General features: G+C 52.2%; 1 protein-coding gene across 3 annotated transcripts in view; it reads right to left on the bottom strand.

Annotated features, from left to right (window-relative positions):
• Nucleotides 1-13,289: 13,289 nt before the first annotated feature.
• The window catches only part of SLC10A7 (solute carrier family 10 member 7), a 212,532-nt gene continuing 200,525 nt past the window's right edge, over nucleotides 13,290-25,296 (bottom strand). For all 3 annotated transcript variants that reach the window (XM_056119048.1, XM_056119050.1, XM_056119049.1), the window contains 2 exons: nucleotides 14,030-14,175; nucleotides 13,290-13,355 (listed from right to left, as the gene is read on the bottom strand). In XM_056119048.1, coding sequence (XP_055975023.1) covers nucleotides 13,326-13,355; nucleotides 14,030-14,175 — 176 coding nt within the window. In that variant the 3' untranslated portion in view covers nucleotides 13,290-13,325. The remainder of the gene's footprint in view (nucleotides 13,356-14,029; nucleotides 14,176-25,296) is intronic.

Genomic DNA, 25,296 nt, shown 5'->3' with positions numbered 1-25,296 from the left:
TGGCAAGCTCCCCGTGACGTATTTGATATGCCAAACACAGTAACAAAAAAATCTCACAGTGGAGACATTACTGGGCCCGCTCGAGCAAATCGATGGACCATGGGAGGACAGTGACAGTGCCAATATTTCAATAATTTTATTAAAATAAAGATATAAAATATATTTGGATTTTTTTTCTTTTTGAGTCACACCTGGCATTGCACAGAGTTTACTCCTGGCTTTGCACTCAGGTATTATTCTTGGCGGTGGTTGGGGGGCCATATGGAATGCTGGGAATCGAACCCAGCTGGGCCGCGTGCAAGGCAAATGCCCTCCCCGCTGTGCAATTGCTCTAGCCCTATATTTGGATCTATTTATTTATCTAATCACCAAGCCAGGAGTAGCCCCAGGGCACCCCTCCCCGTCCCCCAGGAAAATCAGTTCTGAGGCGTGAGAGAGAGACAGTCCAGCGGGTGGGCTGTTTGTCACAGTGAGGTGGTCCGGACCCCAGGTGGTCCCCCGCATGGAAGTTCTCTGCTCCTTCCTGTTCCTGCTCATTCCCATCTCCCAGAGCCAGGAGGAGACCCCCAGAGGGACAGGGTCTTAGGGGAGATGGAGACAGAGCTGCGAACCGAGGCAGGAGGAAGGTCTTGGAGGAGGAGGGAAGTGAGGCAGGTGATGGTGACTGAGTCGGGACTCGGGCTGCAGGGGCTGACAGCTGGGGTCCTTGTGGCAGCAGGAAAAGCTCCTGATGGGGACAAGTCAGCAGGAAGTGGGCAGAGCCCCTCAAGGTTGCAAACGGCAAGTAGGCGAGGGGGAGTCGTGGCAAGGGGAGCCGGACTTGCTGTCCACAGCCAGACCAGGACTCCAGACCCCTCAGATGGACGGATGGACGCAGCTGGTGGGGCCTGCCCCCCTGAATCAGATAGCCCGGGGGATGGGGCGTACCTTGAGGTTTTGTGAGGCTTTCTAGGAGGTTCCGTGGAGGCGGAGAGGGGCGGCTTTGGTTGGGGTGAGTGTCAGCCCGAAAGGGCCGAGAGTCGCAGCTGTGGCCCAAGCACCCGCGGTGACAGACTGTAGATGTGCAGTGGCCACGGAGAAGGGGGGAAGCAGGGGTTTCTGCCCCAAAATCCCATGTGGGGAGGAGCCGGAGCCACGGGGCGGGAGGGACCCAGGTGATGTGCCGTTTGTCACTGTGTCCTGGGGTTGCTTTCCAGGCCCCTGGCAGTACACAGTGCTCACCCCTGGGGGGCTCAGGGGCCGGTTGTAGTTCGGGGAACGGCACTCAGGTTGGCTGTGTGCAGGGTAAGCCCTGCCCATTGTGCTCTCCCTCTGCTCCTCTGCCCTGCCCACTGCTCTCCCCTCCCCTCCCCTCCCCTCCTCTCCCCTCCCCCTGCCCACTGTGCTTTCTCCCCTGCTGCCTCTGTTCTTAGCGTGAAGCAGGGGCAGAACCTGGGCCGAGAGTCATTGTCCCGCCCAGGTAGCCAGGACCCGTTCCGCGGGCAGTGCTTCCAGAAGGTTCTTTCGAAAACTCCCGGGCTTCTCCGCCAGCCCTCTCAGGAGTCGGTCAGGCTTCGCTTGGGAGGGGGGAGGCTCAACGTGAAGGAATGAAGGGCCTAAAAGGGAGGGTCCGAGGATGGAAGGACCAAGCCAAGCCTGACTATACAGCCAACTGCTCTGGGGCACCCTGCGCCGGGGTGGGCCACGTGGGCCCAGTGGGGGGCGGGGGCAGGGCCCGAATGGGTCCCGGGCTTGGTGCCCCCCGCCAGGAATATGGGTGTTGCCTGATTTCAAAGTTGCCGCTAAGCAGGAGAAGGTAACACCATGTCCCAGCCCTCCCCTCCCCTCCCCTCCCCTCCCCTCCCCTTCCCTCCCCTCCCCTCGGCTCTGCATCCTCTTTGATGGGAGCCACTGCACCTCCTGGCTCCATTTGCTGTCCCTCCCTCCCCCACCCCCCAAATGCTTTCTGCAAGTACCACCAGGGGTCCCTCCCGAGCACAAAGCCCCGAGTAGCTGGTGAGCAGCCCTCCCGTCAGGCAAGAAAGCCAGGATGGAGAAGTGAGCGACAGGACAGAGCAGGGGGGTGCCCGACACGTGGCTGATCTGGATTTGATACCTGGTACCCCATATGGGCCCCTGAGCCCCCCCAGAAGTGATTTCTGAGCACAGAAATCAGCAGAGCAAAGCCTGAGCACAGCCAGCTGTGGCCCCATACCAAGCTCCCTCACCCCCCCATGAGGAAAATCAGCCTTGACTGTAAGTGAATTGCCATCTGCTAGATAACGGAGCCCCCACCCCCAAAAAATTATCATTTAAACATCGTAAGAATTCTAAATGCAGAGCACTAGGACTTAAACACTTCTTGCCCAAGGCCCAAGCAAAAGACTTTATTTTTCTTTTTGGATCACACCCGGCGATGCACAGGGATTACTCCTGGCTCATGCACTCAGGTATCACTCCTGGCAGTGCTTGGGGGACCATATGGGATGCTGGGAATTGAACCCGGGTTGGCCACATGCAAGGCAAACGCCGTACCCACTGTACTATCACTCCAGATGCTTAAGCAAAAGACTTTTATCCACACAGAAACCCCCAGGCCAGGGGAGTTTGCCAACCCCCAAGAAAACCAGTGTGACAACAAGCCATTCCTGTTGGAACAGCTGGGGAGTCTGTCTCCTCGCCTCTTACTTTCTGAAATAAAAACGAGTTCCCATCACTGCATTCTTCAGTAATTGTTTGCTGTGACATGCAGATGAGAACCTGCACCCAGGCGGAGACCAGCGCTGACCACCCTAGGCACCCACACCCACTGACTGTGAGCCAGGGATGGGAGGTGTGCTAAGTAGTGTTCAGGGGGCACGAGGGTCCACTCTAGGCAACACTCACTAGGACACACGGGGGTGAGTAAATGATGCTCGGGGGAAACCAGGGACACACCTAGGGTGGGCGTGGGGTGGCATGAGCGCCTGGGATCCGACCCAGGCAAGGAACGCGGTCCTGCCAGTGAGCTGCCACCCAGGCACCCAGCCGGAGGGACTGATGGAGAATACAGGATGCGGGCCGGAGAGATAGCACAGCGGGGAGGGCGTTTGCCTTGCACGTGACCGACCCGGGTTCGATTCCCAGCATCCCATATGGTCCCTCGAGTACCGCCTGGAGTGATTCCTGAGTGCATGAGCCAGGAGTAACCCATGAGCATCGCTGGGTGTGCACCCCCCCAAAAAAAACCAGGATGCAAAAAGAGGCCAAGCAATGCACCTGGGCTGGGGATGCTCAGCAGGCAGCCGGGTACCCCGCGGGCAGGCCCTGCACTTGGCTCCGTCCTCTCCTCCGGCCGCCGCTAGGGGCCGCCTCGCAGAGAGAGTGAGTGGGATGCTGTGCCGCGGGCCGGAGGGGGTCTCTGGGGGTCGCACCCGGGCTCCGCGGTGCTGACGGGGCCGGGCCTCCCGCCTGCAAAGAGGCTCGGGGAGTCACGGGCCGGGCCCCGCCCGGAGCAGCCGCGCGGGTGTCCGGGCCCGCCGGGACGCGCCCAGCTGCGGCTCCCCCGAGCCCCCCGTAGCCCGCAGCCCCGAGCGGAGCCGCCCGGCCGGGCCGCCCCCCTCTGCCCCGCGCCCGCCCGCGCGCCCGGAGGGGTTGGCATCCCGGGCCGGCTCGCGAGGCGCCGTGCCCCCGGACGCCCACCAGAGGGCGCTCTTGGAAAGTAGTTCCCGGCACGCCCGCCGCTCGCTCTCCAGGAGGGCACAAAAGCCAGCCCGGCTCCCGCCCGCCCGGCGAGCCCTGGGTCAGGCCCGCGTTTGGAACGTTTCCTGATTGTTCCAGAAGGAATAGCGGGACAAGGCAGCTGCAGAGCGTCTGGGTCAGATGCTTCCTGTGTGTGTGTGTGTGTGTGTGTGTGTGTGTGTGTGTGTGTGTGTGTGTGTGTGTGTATTGTGTGTGCAACTGAACCAGGAGAGTTTCTGGGTCAGCTGCTTCCTGTGTGTTTGTGTGTGTGTATGTGTGTGTGTGTGTATTGTGTGTGCAACTGAACCAGGGGAGTTTCTGGGTCAGCTGCTTCCTGTGTGTTTATGTGTGTGTGTGCGTGCGTATGTGCAACTGACTCAGGAGAGCTTCTGGATTAGCTGCTTGCTGTGTGTATGTTGTGTGTGCAACTGAACCAGGAGAGTTTCTGGGTCAGCTGCTTCCTGTGTGTGTGTGTGTGTGTGTGTGTGTGTGTGCACAACTGACCCAGAAGAGCTTCTGGGTTAGCTGTTTGCTCTGTGTGTATGTTTGTGCAACTATCCCAGGTGAGCTTCTGGGTCAGCTGCTTGCTCTGTGTGTGTGTGTGTGTGTGTGTGTGTGTGCGTGCAACTGACCCAGGAGAGCTTCTGGGTTAGCTGCTTGCTGTGTGTTTGTGTGTGTGTGTGCGTGTGTGTGCACAACTGACCCAGGAGAGCTTCTGGGTTAGCTACTTGCTGTGTGCGTGTGTGGTGTGTGTGTGTGTGTGTGTGTGTGCGCACACACGCATGACCCAGGAGAATTTTGGGTCACCTGCTTCCAGTGTGTGTGTGTGTGTGTGTGTGTGTGTGTACAACTGGCCTAATAGCCAGTGTGTTCAGTGTGTGTGTGTGTGTTTGTGGTACACGCCCCCCAGTTCCCTTGGTTTCTCAGGGAACCAGAAGAATCACTAGGGAAATGAAGAGCTGAGAGATGTGGGGCAGGGCGACCTCTGGTTTGCCGTAAGCCTTCCTAAGACCTCCAGGTCTCTGGACTCCCAAGACAGCGTCTCCTGGGAAAACTTCCGACCAAGTACTGGAAGGGCCTGGGAGCAGGGGTAGGGGTCAAACAATAGAAGTGGGGCTTGCAGGCAGCTGTGTGGGGGTGTTGTTCCATATGTAAATGAGTGGCAAGGAGTATTGCTTATGTGGCCAGGACTATACAGGACTCCAGACCAGCCCTGTTTTTATTTTTATTTTTTATTTTATTTATTTTTTAAAATTTTTTTTTATTGAGGTACTGTAATTTACAAAGTTATTCATGGCACCCAACCTTACAATCAGCCATGACCAAATTCCATGTGTATGGTTTACCCCACCTCAGATATCAACCCCATCACACCAGGTATCAGACAATCACTCCCGCCTGGGCTCTGGGGCCATAAGGGGTGCCAGGGACCGAACCCGGATCAGCCGCATTGCTCAGCCACATTGCAAGGCAAACACCGTAACTGCTGTCCTATCACTCTGGCTCCCCAGCCCTGTTTTTAAAAATGCATTTTTGCACATAACAAATTTAGGGGGAAAATTGCTTTTGCTCCCAAAAGTGCACAGCTGTGTTGAATTTGTGTGGGGTGTTGGGGGAGTGAGGGAAAAAATTATTTTTAGAGTGTATGTGCCCAACCTGATCACTAAAAGAAAGCCCTCTGTTCATCAGAATGTCTGTGAAGCTCTGAAATCTTAACCCTGAAGTCCAAGTACCACACTCCAAATTCACCCCTTTGCACTTCAAATTCACTGTTGCAATCCGCAAACGTCTGTTTGCAAAGCAAATTAACCCTTTTGCACTCCAAGTTCATCCTTTTGCAAATCAGATTCCCTCTTTGAACTTCCAAATAACTGTCCAAATGCAAGACAAAAATTAACATTCATTGAAGAATCAGGGTTAGCTGCCATCTTTAGCTAACAAAGATATAAGTAAAGTTCATTCACCGGCTTATGTGACCGCATGCCAACAATTAGAGTGTGAAATGTTTCCCAAACATTTTTGGGAAGGAATATTCAGGGACTAGGGATCGGTGAAGTAATTGCACATCTGTTAGTCTAACATATTTTTCCCCGAATTTCTTTGGAGATTATGGAAATTGGGCTGTGATCATCTGGAAGAGTGTGGTTAGTTTGGAACAATGCATGTCTTCCTAAGAGCAAGAAAGTATGTGATCTTGTTGTTTAGAGATGACATACTTTATTATTTCTACCTTTGTATTCTCCGGTGAGCCTCATTGAAGATGCTTTTTCAAGTTAATTTCTGCATGAGAAATATTTTGGCTGATCCTTCAAGTCATGAACATTTAGTAGATGTTATCAATCATTCTGTCGCAACTATTACACCTACAGATTGTCATATTATTTTGTGAATACATATATATGAAATTAACATGAACAGTGACAGGAAAATCATAATAAATGAAGCTTTAAGTATTTTAGCTATTATGCATTTTACGTTTATTTATCACACACATGAAATAAAACATTTAAATTTTAATAATATCTTACATCAGGTTTGGACTACAAATTTTATGGAAAATTTGTTTTGGGAAAAAAGTGAATTTGATTTACAAAAGGGAGAAGTTGTTTTCCAAAGGGCGAATCTGGTTTGCAAATGGGTAAATTTGGAGTGCAAAACCTATGATAATTGTCCTGGTCCCTCTCAAGCTGGCATCTGTCATCATCCAGGCAGGCATCACTTCTCTGAGAGTCTGGGATGGGGAGGGGGTGCCCCTTGGTCCTGCTGCAGAGAAAGGTGCCCCTTCCAGTGGCTTTTCCTCCCCGTGGGGTCTGCAGGCATCCCTCAGCCGCTGAGCTCCGTGTGCTCGGGGTGCTGGTCCTCTTTGCGAGGGCGAGCTCTGGGCTCTGGAGCCTCCTCCTCCCCCCCAGAGTGGAGCCAGGAAGGCAGGCGGAGATCACGGCTGGAGGGGAACAGTGGGAGGGGCTTGCGTCTGGGGTCCTTTGCTTTCCAGGGTGTTGCCCACTTTGGAAAGGTCCAAGGAAGCCCAAGTACCCAAGACTACACAAGCAGACGTTTGTCCTGCCAGGCAGATGTTTGTCCCAACTGGCAGCAAACGTCTGACTGCCAGGCAGACGTTTGTCTTGCCAGGCAGGTGTTTGTCCCGTTAGGCAGAAGTTTGTCCCACCAGGCAGACGTTTGTCCCAACAGGCAGCAGACTTGAGGTACCAAGACCATGATGTACAGTTGTAGACTTACAAATTTTTGTGCTTGGGTTTCGATTATACAATGATCAAGTACCCATCCCTCCACCAGTGCCCATTTCCCACCACCACGGATCCCAGTATCCCTCCCACCCCCCATCCCCCCATCCCCCCCCCCCCCCCCCCCCGCCTCCGTGGCAGGGCATTCCCCTCTGTTCTCTCTTTCCTTTTGGGTGTTGTGGTTGGCAAAAGAGGCATTCAGTGGCAATCATGTTTGGTCCATAGTCTACTTTCCTCATGCTTCTCCCATCCTGGGAGGATCCTCCCAACACCCTTTATTTGGTGCTCCCTTCTCTATCTGAGCCAGGCAGCAGGCAGCCAGGCACTCCCTTCTCTATCTTTTTTTTTTTTTTTATAATTTATTTATTTATTGAATCACTGGGAAAAGTTACAGAGCTTTCGGGTTTAGGTCTCAGTCATGTAGATACCAAACACATTTCCCTTTACCAATACTCATTTTTAACCCCGAACCCCAATAGACCCCCACCTCCCACCCCTCCCAATTCTTTGTGAGGCAGATGAGTTCTAGTTAATACTCTATCTACTTTGACTAGATAGATTATTTCGATAGAAGATGCACAATTATTGTTTAGAGTTTACGACCCCCCCCCCCAATCAGACATGCTGAAACAGCGTTGTGGAATGATTCGCTTTCTACAACTTGGTTTAAGAATAAAATGATGTCGCGCGGCCGCAATAGCGGCCGCGCGGTTTTGAATTTCTGCTATTTTACTTATTGACCCTGGAAGAATTTCTATTAAAAGTTAGCTAGTTAAGAGATTGGTTTCTGTGCCCTGGAGTCGTGGCCGTGCCGGAGAGCCGCTCGTGGGGGGCAGCTGGCGACCTCGGTGGGGCGTGGGGGACGGCCCACAAAGCCCCCCTTCCCATGAGGTCCCCGCCGCTCCCGTCAGCCCCGGCTCAAACCTGCTTTCCACAAGGCTCCCGTGCGGCCGCCATCTTTCTTTCCAGAGAGGAGCGGGCGGCTCCCTTCTCTATCTTGACCCGACAGGCAGAGGTTTGTCCTGCCAGGTAGATGCTTGACTCGAGTTTGGAAGCCTGAGCCCTCCACTGACCTTGTCTTCTACTGACCTAGGCTCTGACCTTGCCTCTATGGACTTTGACTCTCAATGACCTTGGTCCCAGTGCCCTTGAGCCCTGCTATGTCCCCACGGGAGCCTGAGCCGTCGCTTCCCCTGCCTGGGAGGACAGTGGCTGTCCTGAAGCCCCTCCTGGGATCTCGAAGAGGCGGCAAGAGGCCACCAGGTCCCTCAGCCCCCACTGTCCTGCCTGCCCCCACAGGGACCCTCAGCCTCCAGAGGACAAGGTGAGCAGTCAAGGTCAGCATGTCCCAGCAGCCCCCCAAAGTCTCCAGCTCACAGAGCAGCAGTGCCTTCCGGGCAGAACCCCCCAACCTGGTTTCCCACCGAGCTCGTGAAAGCGGGGAACCATCAGGCCCCCTCACCCAGAGGGGGAGACCCCGTGACTGTCCCTGCATCTTCCGTGCCAAGTGGGCTGTGGACACTGCCCCGTGGAAGGGGATGACAGAAAGTCATTTCCATCTGTCAGGTGGCCCAACAGGAGCTGGTAATGATTTTCTGTCAGGTAAGGCCTGGCTGGATGCGAACCAGTGACCCAGAGGTAAAAGGCCCAGCCGTCAGGCTCCCTGGACACAGCTGCTGGCCTGCCTGTGTGTCGTGACGCATGGATGCCTTTGCCCCATAGACAGGCTGGGGTTGGCGAGTGCCCGGGATTGGAGAGGGAAGGCCTTGGGGCGAGGTGCCAATGTCGCCCTGACCTCAGGCCCTTTGCACGTACAGAGGCCAGAGGTCTGACCCAGGCTGCCCTTCCTAACAGGTCTTTGCTGAGGGTCAGGAGTCAGATGAGTGGCCCCGGGGCCCATGTCCTCTCCAGCACATCCACTGACGGCAGCAGGATGTTGGGAATTGAGTGCCTTCTGCCTGCTAACTCCACACCCCTGTTTTTCTTTGCTTTCCATTCTCCACCTGCCCTTTCTGCCCTCCAAGTCCCAGCCTGAGAGGAAGATGGTTGAGGGGACCAGTCCCCATCTTCTCAGGCTGCTGGCGCTGGAATATTCTCCACCGTGTTTCTCCCAATCGCCCTTAGTCTCATTTCGTGAGCCTTGGCCGTAGGCAGAGTGTGAATTCAGGAACACCCCGGGGGGGGGGGGGGGGGCAGCCCAGGGCTCGTGCAGGTCTCACTCGGCTTTCTGGGCAGATGGGTGAGGCCTTGGGTTGTGCCCGCCCAGGCCCAGCCAGCACAGAGCTGTGGGGGCAAGGAGATGGGCCGGCCATGGAGAGGAGGCGCCTCACTCTGGGGACCCCAATAGTTGATGTCCCATGGCCTCAGATGTCCTGTAGACAGTGGCATATTTCCCACCATCAATGTCCCTTGTGGCAGCTCTCTCTCTCCCCTTCTCCTCTCTCTCTCTCTCTCCCCCCTGTTGGGCATCGTGGTCTTCAATACAGATGCCCAAAGGTTATCCTGTTTATCCCCTTACCTACTTCCGGGACTCAGTCCCTGCCCAGAGCAACCATTTCCAGCCGTCGCTGTCAGAGTGGACTTCTCTAAGCTAACTGCCCTCCCCTCTCCGCCACCCGCATGAGACTAAGGCCCAAAGACAGTGGAAACAAGGGCCAAGAGGGCTGGCCCAGATCCAGGAGTCAGATGTGTGGGGCTGCTCTCAGGAGCTTGGGTGGCACTGTGGGGATGGGCCCGGGGTGGGGGAAGGGAGAAACGCAGAGCGATGCAGAAGAGGCTTCGGGATCCCGGTCTGTGGTGTGTCCTGGGAACAAGTTGAGTCACTGGGGCGGGAGCAATCGTAGAGAGAGGAGGGCGTTTGCCTTGCATGTGGCCAACCCGGGTTCGATCCCTGGCATCCCATATGGTCCCCCGAGCACTGCCAGGAGTAATTCCTGAGTGCAGAGCCAGGAGGAACCCCTGAGAATCGCTGGGTGTGATCCCCAAAGCAAGCAAGCAAGCAAACAAACAAAAAAACACCCAGGTCGAGTCACTGGTTTCCCGAGAGGAGGTGGTCTGTCCCCGTTTCCAGGGAGAAGATTCCTAAGCCAAGGCCAGGAAAATGAGCACAAAAGGCAGGAGTCCTCCAGGAGGGAACGAATGCTGGGTTTGCAAAGGTTCTAAGGCTTCATTCATCCCTCCAGCGGGCAGCAAGCAGGGAAGATTCAGTTCACCTACTGAAATTGTTCCCTTTCGGACTTTGACTCGGAGGCACCAATGCCAAAGCCAGGGCTTTTTCTGGGGTTCTGTCCTGGGGTCGGGGGATTTGGGGGGTACTGGGAAACGATGCTGCTCATGTCTTTTCAACTACAAGCGATTCAGGGCTGGGAGGAAGTGGGAGAACTTTCTAGAGACTGTGTGAAGCTTGAAGGAGGCACCTGAAATGAAGTTAAAAATACACCACGTATTCTCAGGTGATTCTGGAAACATCTTTGTTTAATCATAGAATTGCTTTCATCTCCCATTCATCATAAATAATCCATTTTATTACTCACCGGTCTTTTAAAAAAATTTTGGTATTTAGCATAAACAAACACTGAACATCAATTAGCCAGAGTATGTTAGTTTTAAACAGAATAGAAGAATTAGTTTTTACAAACCCACAAAAAGTTAAAGTTAGAAAAGAAAATGCGTGGACAGATGAACACTATCGCCCATTTAAAAAAATTAAATTTCGTAACAACTGCTTAAAAAAATCCAGGTGGAGAAATAAATATAACATATTTCTTCCATAAATACATTTAGACAAAACAACTGCATACAGGGAGAGCTTGATGGAACAGAAACAAAGCCACTTTACGACATGGATAATTAGGTCCCAATAATCTGGAATTAAACATAAAATTTGACTTTGTGATTTTTCTTTTATGGGGGAGTATGCCACAGCAAGTGAGTAAAAAAAAAAAAACAAAGCGGTATAAACAAAAGCCGCTGAGATTCATTCTCTGAAGGTTATTTGAAGACAAAGCACATTTTTTAAAGCGAAAGATAAAATGTTCTAGAGTTTCTGGTTGAATTTTATCCCCAAATCACACCTACTATAGGTGTTAAGACGAAAGAGGTAGATACGTTGGGAGGAAAAATCAGTATGAAAATGCGAGGGAGAAAGATCTTTATGAGTTCAGACAGAGAGACAGACAGATAGACAGATAGTCCACTGACAATGAAACCCAAAGAAACTTGCAGGAACGACCCAGAAACGCCTTTCTGTGTTCCAGACAGAAATCTTGATCCGAAAGATCGAGCAAAGAGAATCATAGTTTCAGACACACACAGAAGTTTCACCACAGAGATCTTGACAGACTGTCGTGCGTGAATTTCTTTTCTTGCAAGGTTTGGCACTGGCCTTTCAGCTTTATACTGTGAGGTTCAGGGGCTGGAAAGACAGTATACAGTAGGTAGGGCGTTTGCCTTGCACGTGGTTCACCCGGGTTCGATTCCCGGGATCCCATATGGTCCTCAACACTACCAGGAGTAATTCCTGAGCCAGGAATTGCTTCCAGAAGCCAGGAAGAACCCCTGCGCTCCACTGGGTGTGGCCTCCAAATCGCCCCCTCTCCGTCCCCCCCTCCTCCCAAACAAAACCAACAAGAAAAAAGACATTTATGAGGCTCAGAGATCTTGAAATCTGTCCAAATAACACAAGGGGATGCCTAGTAGGAAAAACTTCATGGACATTTAGGCCACTGAACTGTGTGGTAAGTTTCAGAGGTCCGTGACCACTCTGCTGGCCACCACAACAGAACGGGCCGAGAACAACGTGGCCTCGGTGCGACCCAGGATGCCACAATTGTTTTGCGGAATCAAGTAAGGGGCTGCAGAGACGACGGGGCAGAGTGGTGGACAGGAAGTGTCCCCAGTCCTACATATGGTTTAGTCTCTTCCTCTTTCAGCCACATGGAAGCAAATCTTGGACACTTCGTAGAAAGCTGAGGCCCAACCGGGAACTAATGTTGCTTGCTCTTTTGGTCAGTGACTGGCTTTGTAATTTTTGTGTCCAGTTTTCTTCCCATCTGGCTAGACAGAATGTGTATGCGGAACATTGATCGGCACCGGGGACCTCTTTGTTTTCATTTATTCATAAGAGCAGTATGATTCCATAGAGAAAATATGTTGCAACCACTCGTCAACTCTGCCAAGGCAGTCGTCGTTAATAACGCGTCTCCTCTGCCTTTCTCTGAAGTGTGCTTAATTCAAGAATGTAACAGGCTGCTTCTGCGAGGGACACTCTGCATTCGGGCACGTCTGAGTAACAGGAAAACGTTCTGGTCTCAGTTGTGGGTGTGACATGAGCCGCGGCCGCTCTCAAACGGACTGTAACATTTTTGCGCTTATGGTTGGCTGTGACGAGTCTGCCACGGCGAACAGGTAAGGAGAAGAAGAAACGGGAGGGCCGGAGAGATAGTATACTGGGAAAGGCCTTACAGCGGCTGACCCCGGCTCAATTCCCTGGCAACACTTATGGTCCCCCGAGCACCGCCAGGATTGATCCCTGAGCACAGAGCCAGGAGTAAGCCCTGAGCACCACTGGGTGTGGGCCCCCCCCCCAACAAAACAAAACAAAAATAAAAAGATTAAAAAAAGAAATCATGGGAGAAAAAGGAAACCCACATGAAACATAATCTGAACAATCTTCAAAACCAAACCCCGTATATTTCATCTCAAAACCTCCCTTCCTTTATCCCTAACCCAAATATCAGACCCTTCCTTTGAAGCCGCATTGGATAAACGGAAGGCCGCACTCTCCTGGAACGGGACTTTGCGGAATTCCGTGTGGAAACCTTTTGAAGGAATGTTTCAAAACAGGATGTCAAGAAATGCCAGGAACAGGCTTTGAAAGCATCTCCTCACTCTGTTCCTCCTGCTGAGTTGATAAAGAGGCATGTCACAGTGGTAGGGAAAAAAAAAAAAGAATCGCACAGTAAATCAAAGTATTTGTGAGTAGGACTTTGGGAAAAAGAAAAATCTCGCTGCATCAGAAGGGGGTGTGGCCTCATTTCCAACGTACGAACGGGAACAATGGCAGAGTCGTGATGCCCACGAGGTGGGAGGAAGAAGGCATGTTTGCTGCTGTCGCTGATGAAAACTGTCTCCTGCGCGAGGCAAGACATTCATCAAACAACTGAAATACGGTACTACCCTCTGGCAGTCACAAAGTCTGTTTTTGGAAGGAATGCTCTGGTCAAAGACAGTTTAAGGCACTTAAACAGCTCTCTCTCTCTTTCTCTTTCGTGTGTGTGTGTGTGTGTGTGTGTGTGTGTGTAAAAAAATAAAATATGCATCGAGGCGACTTTCACAAGTCCATGTCTACATATCTACATCATGGCATCCAGGGCGCCTCCTCCGTTATACCGTTGGCCTGGTCAGCTTCACGCCCTGTAAGAGACGACAGCACAAGCTCAGCGGTAGACAATATTCACAAAGAGGCGAAAGCATCAGGGACCCCCCCAGAGCATCCGTGCTGCCAGGGGGACACCAAGACCTGCCCATAGAGCGTTTCTAACCAACGTGATGACTCCGTGGCCATCCCGGCATTGCTGGGAACCTGGTCTAAGAACTGAGCTTACCTGCGGGCAGGAGTGAGGGAACCTCTGGATGGTGGGGGAGAGCGGGAAGATGCCCAGCTGGTAGATGGGAGCTGGAACAATGTGTATGTGACACCATCATTAACGGATGGTGTTGTGAATCAGTCTGGCCATACACGTGGGGGAACAGGAAGACCTCACGGTGCGTAGACTAGCTGGGAGGCGGGTAAGGATGGTGTTCCCGGAGTCAGGGGTATATGTACTCTAGGATGGTGACTGAATCTCCTTGCTCTCCACAATTCCATTTCATCTCTGGGAGGACTAGCACGTTCTTTTTCAAACTTCACTGTTAACTGCAAGTTGTACTCCGATAGCAAGATAAAATATGCAACTCTGCCCAATGGAAGTGGATCAGTTGAATCGTTATCCCAGCATTCTGCCGAGGAAGGACCGGGGCATGAGGGCATGAGCGATGCCAAGCTTTCCCTGTGATGGTGCCCCACACCCATCTCGCTGGTGTCCTACCTTCTGCCTGGAGACCATCCATGACTTGATGGTTGGCACCAGCACGCTTCCCAGCAGGATTTGCACTGGGTGGTAGATGAGCAAGGGCACGGAGATGAGAGACAGATGCTCATGGCCAGAAAACACGATCTTCAGCATTGGGATTCCTGAGGGGCAGAAGGAGGCAGAAAACTTCAGAGGCGAATCGGGTCCGTCACAAAGTGGAAATGGGACGCTAGAACAGGTGCCGGCAGCAAATCTCCCCTGGTGGGGTCCCAGCATGCGGTGCTGGTCTCAAACAGTCCACGGGATCCCTCATCGTCCCTCTGCTACTGGATGGTCTAAGCACTGACCAGAGGGACCAAAACTCCCAGGAGGTTTGCCCTGAGCAGTATCCGTCTCTCTCTGGGCTAACGGGCGGCTGTGTCAGGCGGAAGTAGGCGAGGAATATATTACTGCCTGGTGGGGTTTGGGAGGCTGCCAGCACCAGAACAAGCCCCCCAGTTTCCCTGAGAGGGTCCAAAGGCTGCGGTAAGAGGCTGGGAGGAGGGTGGCGCTGCTGGTCCACACAGTCCAGTGAATACTCATTCAGGCTTTGCCTGTTCTGTTTAGGCCACGGAGGTGGCAGGGGAACTCTCAGTTGAGTGCTCGGTATTCGAGCCTGCCGGGAGGTCTCCTGGGACTCGGACGCCAGTCTGTCCACATACATCTCTCCTTACTTTCTCTTCTGCTGAGGGCCCGAGGCACACCCACCGCTTTACAGGCAGGTGCCCACCCAGGGCCCTCCCAGAGCACAGACACTGGCTGAGTGATGAGCATCATCCACGGAGTTGAGTGGTCGAGGGTGTGGGATCCGTTTGGACATGCAGGGCAGTTTTTTCCCCCCTATGGAATTCACTGTCACTGTCCTCCCATTATTCATTGATTTGCTCATGCCGGCCCAGTAACATCTCCATTGTGACACTTGTTACTGTGTTTGGCATATCAAATACATCACGGGTAGCTTGCCAGGCTATGCCATGTGGGGAAGATACTCTCAGTAGTTTGCTGGGCTATTTATTTATTTGGTTTTTGAGGTCACACCTGGCAATGCTCAGGGGCTACTCCTGGCTCTGCACTCAGGAATTACTCCTGGCAGTGCTTGGTGGGAACTAGATGGAATGCCGGGGATTGAACCTGGGTTGACCACATGCAACTACTTGCTGTCTAAATGCTCTACTTGCTGTCTGCTGTACTATTGCCCGGGCCCTGGAATTCATTTTTTTTTCTTTTTAGGATCACACCCGGAGATGCACAGGGGTTACTTCTGGCTCTGCACTCAGGAATTACTCCTGGCGGTGCTTGGTGGGGACCATATGGGATGCCGGGGATCGATCCTGGGTCTACCACGTGCAAGGCAAATGCCCTACCCGCTGTACTATTGCTCCGGCCCTGGAATGCCCTGGAATTCATTTTAACGGCTCCACCTTCTTGTTACGTCTGCAGGTGACGCCAAGCACCTGAACACGCACAATGACCGTGCACTGAGAAGTGTCTCCTGAGTCCCCAGAGAGCCACGCTCTACCCTTGCCACGACTGCACCTCCCACAAGTTCAGGCCTTTACTCTGAAGCACGTGGACCCAGGGTCCTCCCTTCCTGCAGATGCCCATGTCATGGCCGCAGGCGAAAACGCTCCTCTCTCCCATCTCTGCTGCCCTCCCAGCCTCCTAAGATTGCCATCGCTTGTCTTCGGCTAGTAGAAAAGGCAAAAGTGCTGCCTTTTGTTTTATTTATTCATTTATTTTTAAGGGGTTTGGGCCATACCTGGCTGTGCTCAGGACTTGCTCCTGGTTCTGTGCTCAGGGATGATTTCTGGTGGGGCTTGGGGAACCGTATGTGGGGCCAGGGATCAAACCCGGGTTGGCCATGCAGAAGGCAAGCGCCTTCCCATGGTACAATCCCTCGGGCCCCGGAAGTACTTTCTTTACAGGACAAACAGACAGGCCGCACCCGCTGACATTATAGCCTGGAAAGTCATCAGCGGGAGGGAAAGAGACAGAGCTCCCTCTGGGGTCTCCAGGAAGATGATCTGGTGCAAAGGGAAGAAGTTCAGGAGAAGGTGGGGGAGAGTGTGCAGTGAGGCCACAGCCAGGGAGAGGGAAGCCCGGAGTTCTCTGTCCCCAAAGTCGGCGAGAGCAGGGGTGTCACTCCTCTCCAGAAGGATGACCAAGTGAGGGCCAAGTGAGTTGAGGTTTATTTTTGCTGTTCTCTTGGGCTCAGCCAGCATTCTGGGGTTTGTGTGAGGAAATGCATGCAAGCAAAACTGCCCGCAGGAGATGCGGGTACAGTGAGAGCAGCAACACCCACCAGAGCATGCATCCGCGTTGGAAAACTGCAGCGACAAGGATAATAAAACAAAGAATGAATAAGGATGACGAGGTGACGAGAGGGGTCAGGGCCTCTCAGCGTGTGGGTCCACACTCCCAGCATCCGACCTTCCGACCAGCTCAGGAGGTTGGTGAGCTGGTTGCTTGGCTTACATCTGAGGAAGGAGGGTCAGACACCCCTGGGGTCGGGAGGGAGCCTTCCCCTAACCCCTCACCCCATGCATGGAGAATGTCAAGTAGCAGTTACCCCAGAAGCTCTAAGAACTTCCTGGGACTGGATGTAAGCAAGACGCCCCAGGAAGCGAAAGGGCAAGCCTTTCAGAAGCACTTCCTGGAGCACTTCCTGGGGCACAGAGCCTAGTTACTGCCTCGAGGGGATGCCGGGGTACCCATTGTCTCCATCTTCTTTGGTACCCAACACCAGGCTCTCTCCTGCCTCTGTGCGGGTCGCTCAGGGCTGACTCACCCCCTAACCCACCCATCTATGTTCCCTTTTGCTAAGGAGAAGGAAGCAGCAACAATGGAAAAAAAAAAAAAAGAAGAAGCTCAACAAGCCCCCCCAAAGCCAAACTTTACTAGCGTTATCTCTAAACGAAATTTAAACAGGGGCTTCTTTTCATCTGGCCAACGCCGCCGTGATACCCACAGAGCAGATTAATTTTAATGCACGGCAGGTACGAAGTCTGCGTCTCGGTGGCTGACAGGACCCAGCTAGACTTTATGAGATGGCATTTGACTTTATGGAAGTGAACACTGCGCGCATTTACAATTTTACAGGGACTTTAAGCTGTCAGGCTGAAAAGTGTTTATAAAACATTAATCAAAAAATGCCTCTTTAATACAATGCATTGTCTGAAAGATGTTAGAAGGTGCAGATTGTAAATGGATTCTTTTTCTGACTAAAGTAATTTCCACCAAAAGCACTTCCCCATTGCTCTACAAGTACCCGGAGCAGAGAGATGAAGAGCACTTCCCTTGCACGCCGCGACCGCAGCCACACACTGGGGAAATCACTAATGTACAGCGCTCCATATTCCATGTCACACATGACACATTCGTCTCGAATCACCCAACAGGGTTTGACACCGCGCCATACTCCATAAGCAGAGCTTTCAACTGACATCTGCCAAGCAGGAACTTCAAGTGAGCGCTTTCTTCTTCTAACAAGCAAGCAAGGCGTTTCTTTTATCCTCTGCCCAGGATGGCAAGGAGAAAACAATAGGTACCAGCACGGTGGTTGATTCCCTGACTTTCTTCTTCTTCTTTTTTTTCCATTATTACCTTAAATATGTTTCCTTTATGTTTTCTGAATTAGAAAAGCCCTTTTGTAGGTGCCTTTAAGTTCGCATGGGCTATTCTTACTCTTTGATGAATGGTTTCTACTTATTTATTGTGTTTTGGGTCACCCTGGCAGTGCTCAGGGAATGTTCACGGTTCTGTGCTAAGGAATAAACCCTGGCAAGGCCTGGGAGACCTTATATGGTGCTGGGGATTAAAACTGGGTTGGCCTGAACTAGCTCTGAACTAACTCTCTGGCCTTACAGAGAATCAGTTTTTAACTTTACTTTGGGAAACAGTTTCCTTCCTTGATTAAATCAGATATTTTTATTTAAGTCCTACCAACAGCTACTCTCTTGTTTGCAGTATAAAAGCTATAACACTGCTTAAGTTTACTTGTAAGTACATGATCTTCTATCCATTCATCCATCCATCATCCACCACCCATCATCCATTTCCATCCATCCATCCATCCATCATCCCTCCATCCACCATCCATTCACCTCCATCCATCCAACACCTATCTCCATCCATCATCCATCTCCATCCATTCATCTATTTCCATCCATCCATCCATCCATCCATTTCCAATATCCATCCATCCATCACCTATCTCAATCCATCATCTATCCATCACCCATCTCCACCCATCCATCTCCATCCATCCATCCATCATCCCTCCATCCACCATCCATTCATCTCCATCCATCCAACACCTATCTCCATCCATCTCCATCCATTCATCTATTTCCATCCATCCATCCATCCATCCATCCATCCATCCATCCATCCATCCATTTCCAATATCCATCCATCCATCACCTATCTCAATCCATCATCTATCCATCACCCATCTCCACCCATCCATCTCCATCCATCCATCCATCCATCCATCCATCCATCCATCCATTCATCCATCCATCCATCCATCCATCCATCCATCCATCTCCATCCATCATCATCACTTTTGGGGCCTCTGCTCTATGTAAGCTGCCCTGAGTGCTGGGGGTGGAAGAGTATTTCAGACAGACTACAGGACCCCACACCCCACAGGCTGTCCTTGCCCTAATGGTCTCCTGCCTGAGAGAAGAGTCTCAGTCCCATCTGTCATTGGTCAACCCAGTTTCTACAATGCTCCCCCCCAACTGGGGGATCATCTTTGAGTAATCCCCAATACCATTCTACCTCAGCATCAGTCATCAAATTCCGTGGACTCTCTTTCCACAGACGTTCTCTTTCCCGTTTTCCCCCTGGTCTTCCTGATTCGGTTCCTCAGATGGCCACGTCAGGGTTGCCCTTGCTGCCTCCTCACACAACCCCATCTTTAGCCTCTTCCCCTCATCAATCCTACAAATCACAGCCAGATTAATCTTCCTAAAAACCACATTAATTAAAGCCAATGCCTTACTCAAGAATTACGATGACTTCCAAGGCTCATCCATCAAACTCTCTGCCTCTCCATCCTCACTAAAAAACAATCTCCACGACCACCATTTCCTAGGTGAGCCCTGCATGTTAAGTGCCTCCCCCACATTCTCTTGTCTTATCACGACCCAACAGCCAAAGGAAGTGGGCAGCCATTTTCCCACTGAGGATGAGAAAACTGAGCTTTTGAGAGCAGCTGCGTGACTGACTATGAATCTGGTGGGTTTTCCAGAGGCAGAAAAGGACCCCTCCCCGGTCTATTGACTTCCCTCGTTGCTGTTGATTCTGTTCACACTCACTCAGCACTTCCTTAGCTCTGCAAAAGCCAAACCCATGCCAGGATCCTCGATCCTGTCCTTTCTCTTATGTGCCTGAATCCTCTACGGGTTTCTTCCGGGCTTGGTTTCATATATCCTTCCGCATGTTCCTACCCCTCCATTGGTATCTTCCTCTTTAAGACACTACCTAGTGACCACATAACTCTTCCTCGGTGACACTGTCACTGGTTCCATTTGTGCAGGCCTGTCCTATGTCCCCTTTGAGCCCCTCTTGTGCTGAAGCATAGGAGGGGTGCTCAATTCATAAATGACTGATGAGAAGGAGAAACGGCTCCTATTGGAAAAAGACAGAGAAGAGGATGAGTGTTGGGGCCTCCCAGACTGTGAAGACAAGTTGCTCAGACAGACCTCCGGGAGAGGATGCGATGGCAAAGGTCGAAACGTATATATAGGGTATGGCAGGAAGGAAAGAAGCTGCTCAGCCCAGGAACTCAAGACTTGAAATGAGAACCGAAGTGGAGAGTGGGAGAGGAAATACGCTGAAAAGCATAGGTTGTGTGTTTCTGCCATCTATGATTCTGATTCACTTGGTTAAGAGTCAGTCTACACCAGATTCTTATCAGGTTCCAACCTGGCTCCCAGTCAGCCCCCAGGATATTTCAAAGGGGGTGGGTACAAGTGAAAACTGTAAATTGGGGGTCATGGTGCAAGACTGGGGACCAACCAATAGGAGGAGGGGGCCACAGGAAGGAACGAAGATTGGAGGTAGCTGGTTTCTTTCTTTTTCTTCCCTCCCTCCCTCCCTCCCTCCCTCCCTCCCTCCCTCCCTCCCTCCCTTCCTTCCTTCCTCTTTCTCTCTCTCTCTTTCTTTCTTTCTTTCTTTCTTTCTTTCTTTCTTTCTTTCTTTCTTTCTTCTTGCTTGCTTGTTGGCTTGCTTTTAGGGTCACACCCAGCAATGCTCAGGGTTTACTCCTGGCTCATGCACTCAGAAATTACTCTTGGCGGTGCTTGGGGGACCATATGGGATGCCGGGAATCAAACCTGGGTCGGCTGCATGCAAGGCAAATGCCCTACCCGCTGTGCTATGGCTTCAGCCCCAAAGCTGGTTTCTGTCACTGGTTCTGATAAAAAGGGTGTTTCACGACTGGTCTGAGTTGGCTCACCTGGGGGTTGAGGAGATGCCGAGGGGACAGGGCAGGTGCCCCCTCATTGGTCTGAGAGCTTCACAGGGGGACTATGCCTCTAGAGAATTTCCTAATGAACAAAGGAGCCCAGTGCCTACCTCCGAGGCTGCTTTGTCTCCAGGGGGAGAGCAGGTCACCCTCAAGATGGGCAGGAAGGTGAAAGAGATGATTTTACTTTCTCTCTTCCCAAGGTGGTGAAGGAAGCTGTTCATCTTTCTTTATTTCTTTTTTTCTTTTTTTGCTTTTTGGGTCACACCCGGCTTTGCACAGGGGTTACTCCTGGCTCATGCACTCAGGAATTCCTCCTGGCGGTACTCGGGGGACCACATGGGATGCTGGGAATCAAACCTGGGTCGGACGTGTGCAAGGCAAACGCCCTACCCTCTGTGCTATCGCTCCAGCCCCAGCTGTTCATCTTTCAAGGAGAAAACTCTGTCGGAGGCTGATACCCATGGGATGTGCAAGCATACAGAACCAAACAAGGGTTTTACATGAAAAAAAAAAACCCAGGGCAGAGTCATGGGGACCCAGTTAGCGTGGTCATCACTGTGGGCCTGGCTGGCTGGCCCTGGCAAGGCATGGCCAGTGATTCAGGATTCCTCAGGTGGGTTTTCACGTGGATGATGCAGAGCCCTGGAACCTTTGAAGTCCACGGTAGGGAAGTGGATGGGCGGGGCCTGCACCTGAGGCAAGGTCTTCCTGCTCCCATCTCCTCACTTGGTCTCCCCCGTCCCCCCATGTTATACTAAGGTCCTGGCAGGCCTCCAGATGTTGGGCAGCTGTGCCATGCAGTCTTCCCCCTACGTAGACCCATATCCTGGGCCAGCTCAGCGCTGTGCCCCCACCCCTCTCCCTAGCAGCCCGCTTCCTCTCACTGACGCCCACGCTGAGCTCGACACAAAGCTCAGGACACACACAAACCCTCGGGACTCGGGGAAGGAGAAGGCAGAGTGATTTGCTCTGGAATCCATCTCTCCGAAAAGGTGGGGTTGCGGGGATGGGCAGAGAGAGACCGTACAGAGGTGAAGGCACGTGCCCTGCATGTGGCCGACCCCAGCTCAATTCCTGGCACCACTCAGATGGTTTCCCCAGGAGCTCTGCAGTGGCCTGGAGGACCCTGGGCATGGTCGGGGTGGCCCGGGACATCCTCAGCGTCACATGGATGAGCAGCAATGCATCATCCACCTGGGTGGGTGGCCGAGAATCACCAAGTCCAGGGGCCCCTGGACTTTCTGAGTCCTGCTTGGGAGACTCTCAGCGACCCCCCACTGCTCCCCAAAAAGACTTATCTGTTATTTTTTAAATTTACTTATTTTATTTTATTTTTTTTTTTGCTTTTTGGGTCATACCTGGCGATGCACAGGAGTTACTCCTGGCTCTGCACTCAGGACTTACTCCTGGCGGTGCTCGGGGGACCATATGGGATGCTGGGGATCAAACCCAGGTTGGCCGTGTGCAAACCAAATGCCCTACCCACTATGCTATCACTCAGCCCCTTATCTGGGTTTCTGTTTTGAACTTGGCAAGGTGACGAACCTGCTCGCTCTCCTGCCTTTTTAAGGCTGTAACAGTGGGACGTTCAGGCTTCATTTAAGGGCTTTAAGTGAGATGAAGGAGAGGAAAAAAAGACCTGGAAGCCATTGTTTTCCTAATTCCCCGTTTTCTTTAACCTCTGAACACTAAATCTCCTTTCTTTAGCCTCCGAACACTAAATCTCCTGCGGGGAGGGCACACGAAGCTTGCTTTGTTCTGACCCTGCGCCAGCCTGCTCAGGCAGTGGGTGCAGACAGTGCTGGGAGGATCCCTAGGACAGTGCCGGGAGGAAGCCCCGAGCACTGCTGGCCGTGGCCCCCAACCCAAGGGACAGAGAGACAGCAGAGACGTTAAGGCTGACCCGGTTTTGATTCCCTGTACTGCATACTACTGTCCCCTACAAACAGCCAGGACACATCCCTGAGCACTGCCAGGTGTGACCCCCAAACAAACAGGCACGCGCCCTCAACTGAGCACGCTCACCAGGAACTCTTACTGTTTCCTTAGAAGGGGTCACTCCTGCTCGTGTTTGGGGCGCCAGGTGGTGCCGCGGATGGACCCCATGCCTTGTGCCATCTCCCTGGCTGGTCATCAGGGAACACCCAACTCCCCCGCCTCCCCCTTCCACACCGAGATCTGATCCTCGAAGCTCTCCCCCGGCCCAGCAGCCCAGGCTGTGAGTGGCGGGTGGCCACCTTTGGTGTCTGGATGGGCTTGTTGGAGGGGACCGGGGCAGCCGGGGTCACCCTCCGCCGGTGGCCATCCGTGGGCTCCGTCCTCCTGCTGCACAAGGAAGCACGGAGCCGGCTGTGCTCGGGGCCGCCCCGAACTGGGGGAGCGTGTCGGGATCGATTACGGGGGACTGCGGGGAAGAGACGGGACCAGATAAATAATTGGAGAGATGCGACACCCGAGTGACAGATGCAATTCATCCATCCCTGTCTGGGAGCGGGGACGGGGAGAGCGACTTCAAGCGGATGCGCTCTCCTGGGTGCGATTCTTCACTTCAAACACCGTCAGCAGCGCGGCTGTGTGATGTGCGTTGGTACTGCTCGGGGCGAACTTCCTCAATATTAATCAGAACAATAATAAACAAGCTCCCGCTCGGGGCGCAGGGACACGCCACGGGAAGCCCCGGGGAAGGGCCCCAGGACCACGGCTCCCGTGCAGGGCGCGGGCGAGGCGGGAAGGACAAGCTCCCTACGTGGAGGAGTGCCTCTCGCTTGTTCTGGCACCTTCTTTTTCTTTCAGAGGTGTGGGGTGACTGGGACGTCTCAGCTGAGTGCTGATGAGCAGGATTCTTCTCTTTGGAGCCCCTTCTGATAGCAAGAGGGTCTTTTCCCTTGGCAATAGATAGGGTGCCGTGGAATGAAGAGTCTCCCAGGGCCAGAGAGAAAGTGCAATGGGTAGGGCCTTTATTGCTGCGGATCTGATTTGTTGCCTGGCATTACCCTGGATATTCGGGTCCCTCCAGGAGTGACGCCTGAGCAGAGAGCCAGGAGTAAACCCTCAACACTGAGGGGTCTGGCCCCAGAACCAAACCCACTATCAAACCAACCAACTGAACAAATTGGAAAAAAACAAAACAAAACAAAACAAAACGTTAAAACTAGAACAGGGCTGACTGCAGCAAGTCAGCGGAGGTGACATCAGCTACCTCAGAGTTACCCTCCTCCTGGGGCCCTCACAGGCTTGGTCAGGGAGTGAGCCTCCCTCTGGTTCTTCTCTGCCTTTGGGAGCAGTCAGTTACTTCACGCAACAAGCCCTTAGCCCAGTGTGAGCCTATGAGGCGACCAGTTCATCATTAGGAGACGTGTTATGGGGGTGGGGGTGGGGTGTTATAACCCTTGCTGCTTAGAGTGTGGGGACTTCTCCGATTCTGATGCAAATCTAGGATGCCTGCAATGACACCAGATTCAAAATTTTAAAAAAATGCAAAGCAAGAGAAGGGAACACGTCTCCACAGAGCACAAGAGCCTTGCTTTGAGAGAACTTGCTTTCTTTCTGGGGCTGGATTGAGAAAGAGGCACCTCCCTTATCCCGCTCCCTACACTGTTCTTCAGCCTGACGAGAGAATCTTAGCAGGACTGTGACTTCAAGGGAGTGTTTCAGGCTCTGCCTCGTGGCAGAGGTCCCTCAACTGTCTTCCCTCACAGAACTGCAGCTCCAGCAGCAAACTGTAGGACAGAAATATATTTATGGCTGTACTCCACAGACCAAAACTTCCGATTTCGTCTTTATACACGATTCTTATTTCTGCTTTCATAGTTCCTTGCCACATGGCACTGTGATTCTGAGTGAGGATTGCATTCCTCAGACTCACTTTGAGCAGATTATATGTTTTTGTTAATAAATAAAGAAATGAAAGAGCAGGTTACCATCGGGAGTACTGAAACAAACATGCAGGGGGGACCATGACTGATACCACGTACTTTAAACTGTCCTATAACCTACAGTGTAATCAGAGGTAATTTCTTTTGCAAGCACTAAGACTACTCTAAGCCACACTGACATTACACAACGGTAACACTCGGAATCAGGTAACTACTTCTGTGCTCCCAAGTGTTTTCACATCAGAGTTGAATGTGGGAGGCCTGGGTTTGACCTTAGCCAACTGGGTGTGACCACAACATAAATCAATTAAAAGTAAAAACAACACTCCCCCCCCCCCCCCCCCCCCCGCCCAGTCCCTACCCCTGCCTACCCCTGGGAGGGCTTTCATCTAACAGTTTTGGAAGTTAGGAGGCCTGGAATATAATCTGTCATATAATCTGGAGGAGGATCTATGAGTTTTTTTCTACCATCCATTTCTTTTGTATGCAAATAAGATAATAATGACTGACCTGCTAATAATACTCAGGTTTTATTCAGGCAATGGGACTTGGAGGGTTAAGTGCTTGATCAAAATGTTCCCAGCTGTTGGGGATTTTATTAAGCGAATACTCTTTGTTTGTCTGGGGGCACACTGGTGGTACTCAGGGGATGAAAGCTGGATCAGTCGCACGCAAGGCAACATCCCACTCTCTGGACTCTCTTTCTGGCCCCATTAAGAGAATACTCTTTATGTGCCAAGTAGAATCATAGGTAACCAAAAGGAAAAACTTTCATTGTTCAATTCTAGTTGCTCTTGAGAAAACAGCACGGATGCAGTTAAATGGTCTTTTCAACCTAAGTTGCAGGTAATCCTTCAGTATTCTTGAAAATGGGCAAGTTGTTCCTTTCA

This window comes from Sorex fumeus, unplaced genomic scaffold (genome assembly GCF_029834395.1).
Source record: "Sorex fumeus unplaced genomic scaffold, SorFum_2.1 ptg000039l, whole genome shotgun sequence".
Lineage (NCBI taxonomy): Eukaryota > Metazoa > Chordata > Mammalia > Eulipotyphla > Soricidae > Sorex > Sorex fumeus.
The sequence above is the reverse complement of the archived record's forward strand: the minus strand, read 5'-3'. Positions and strand labels throughout refer to the sequence as shown.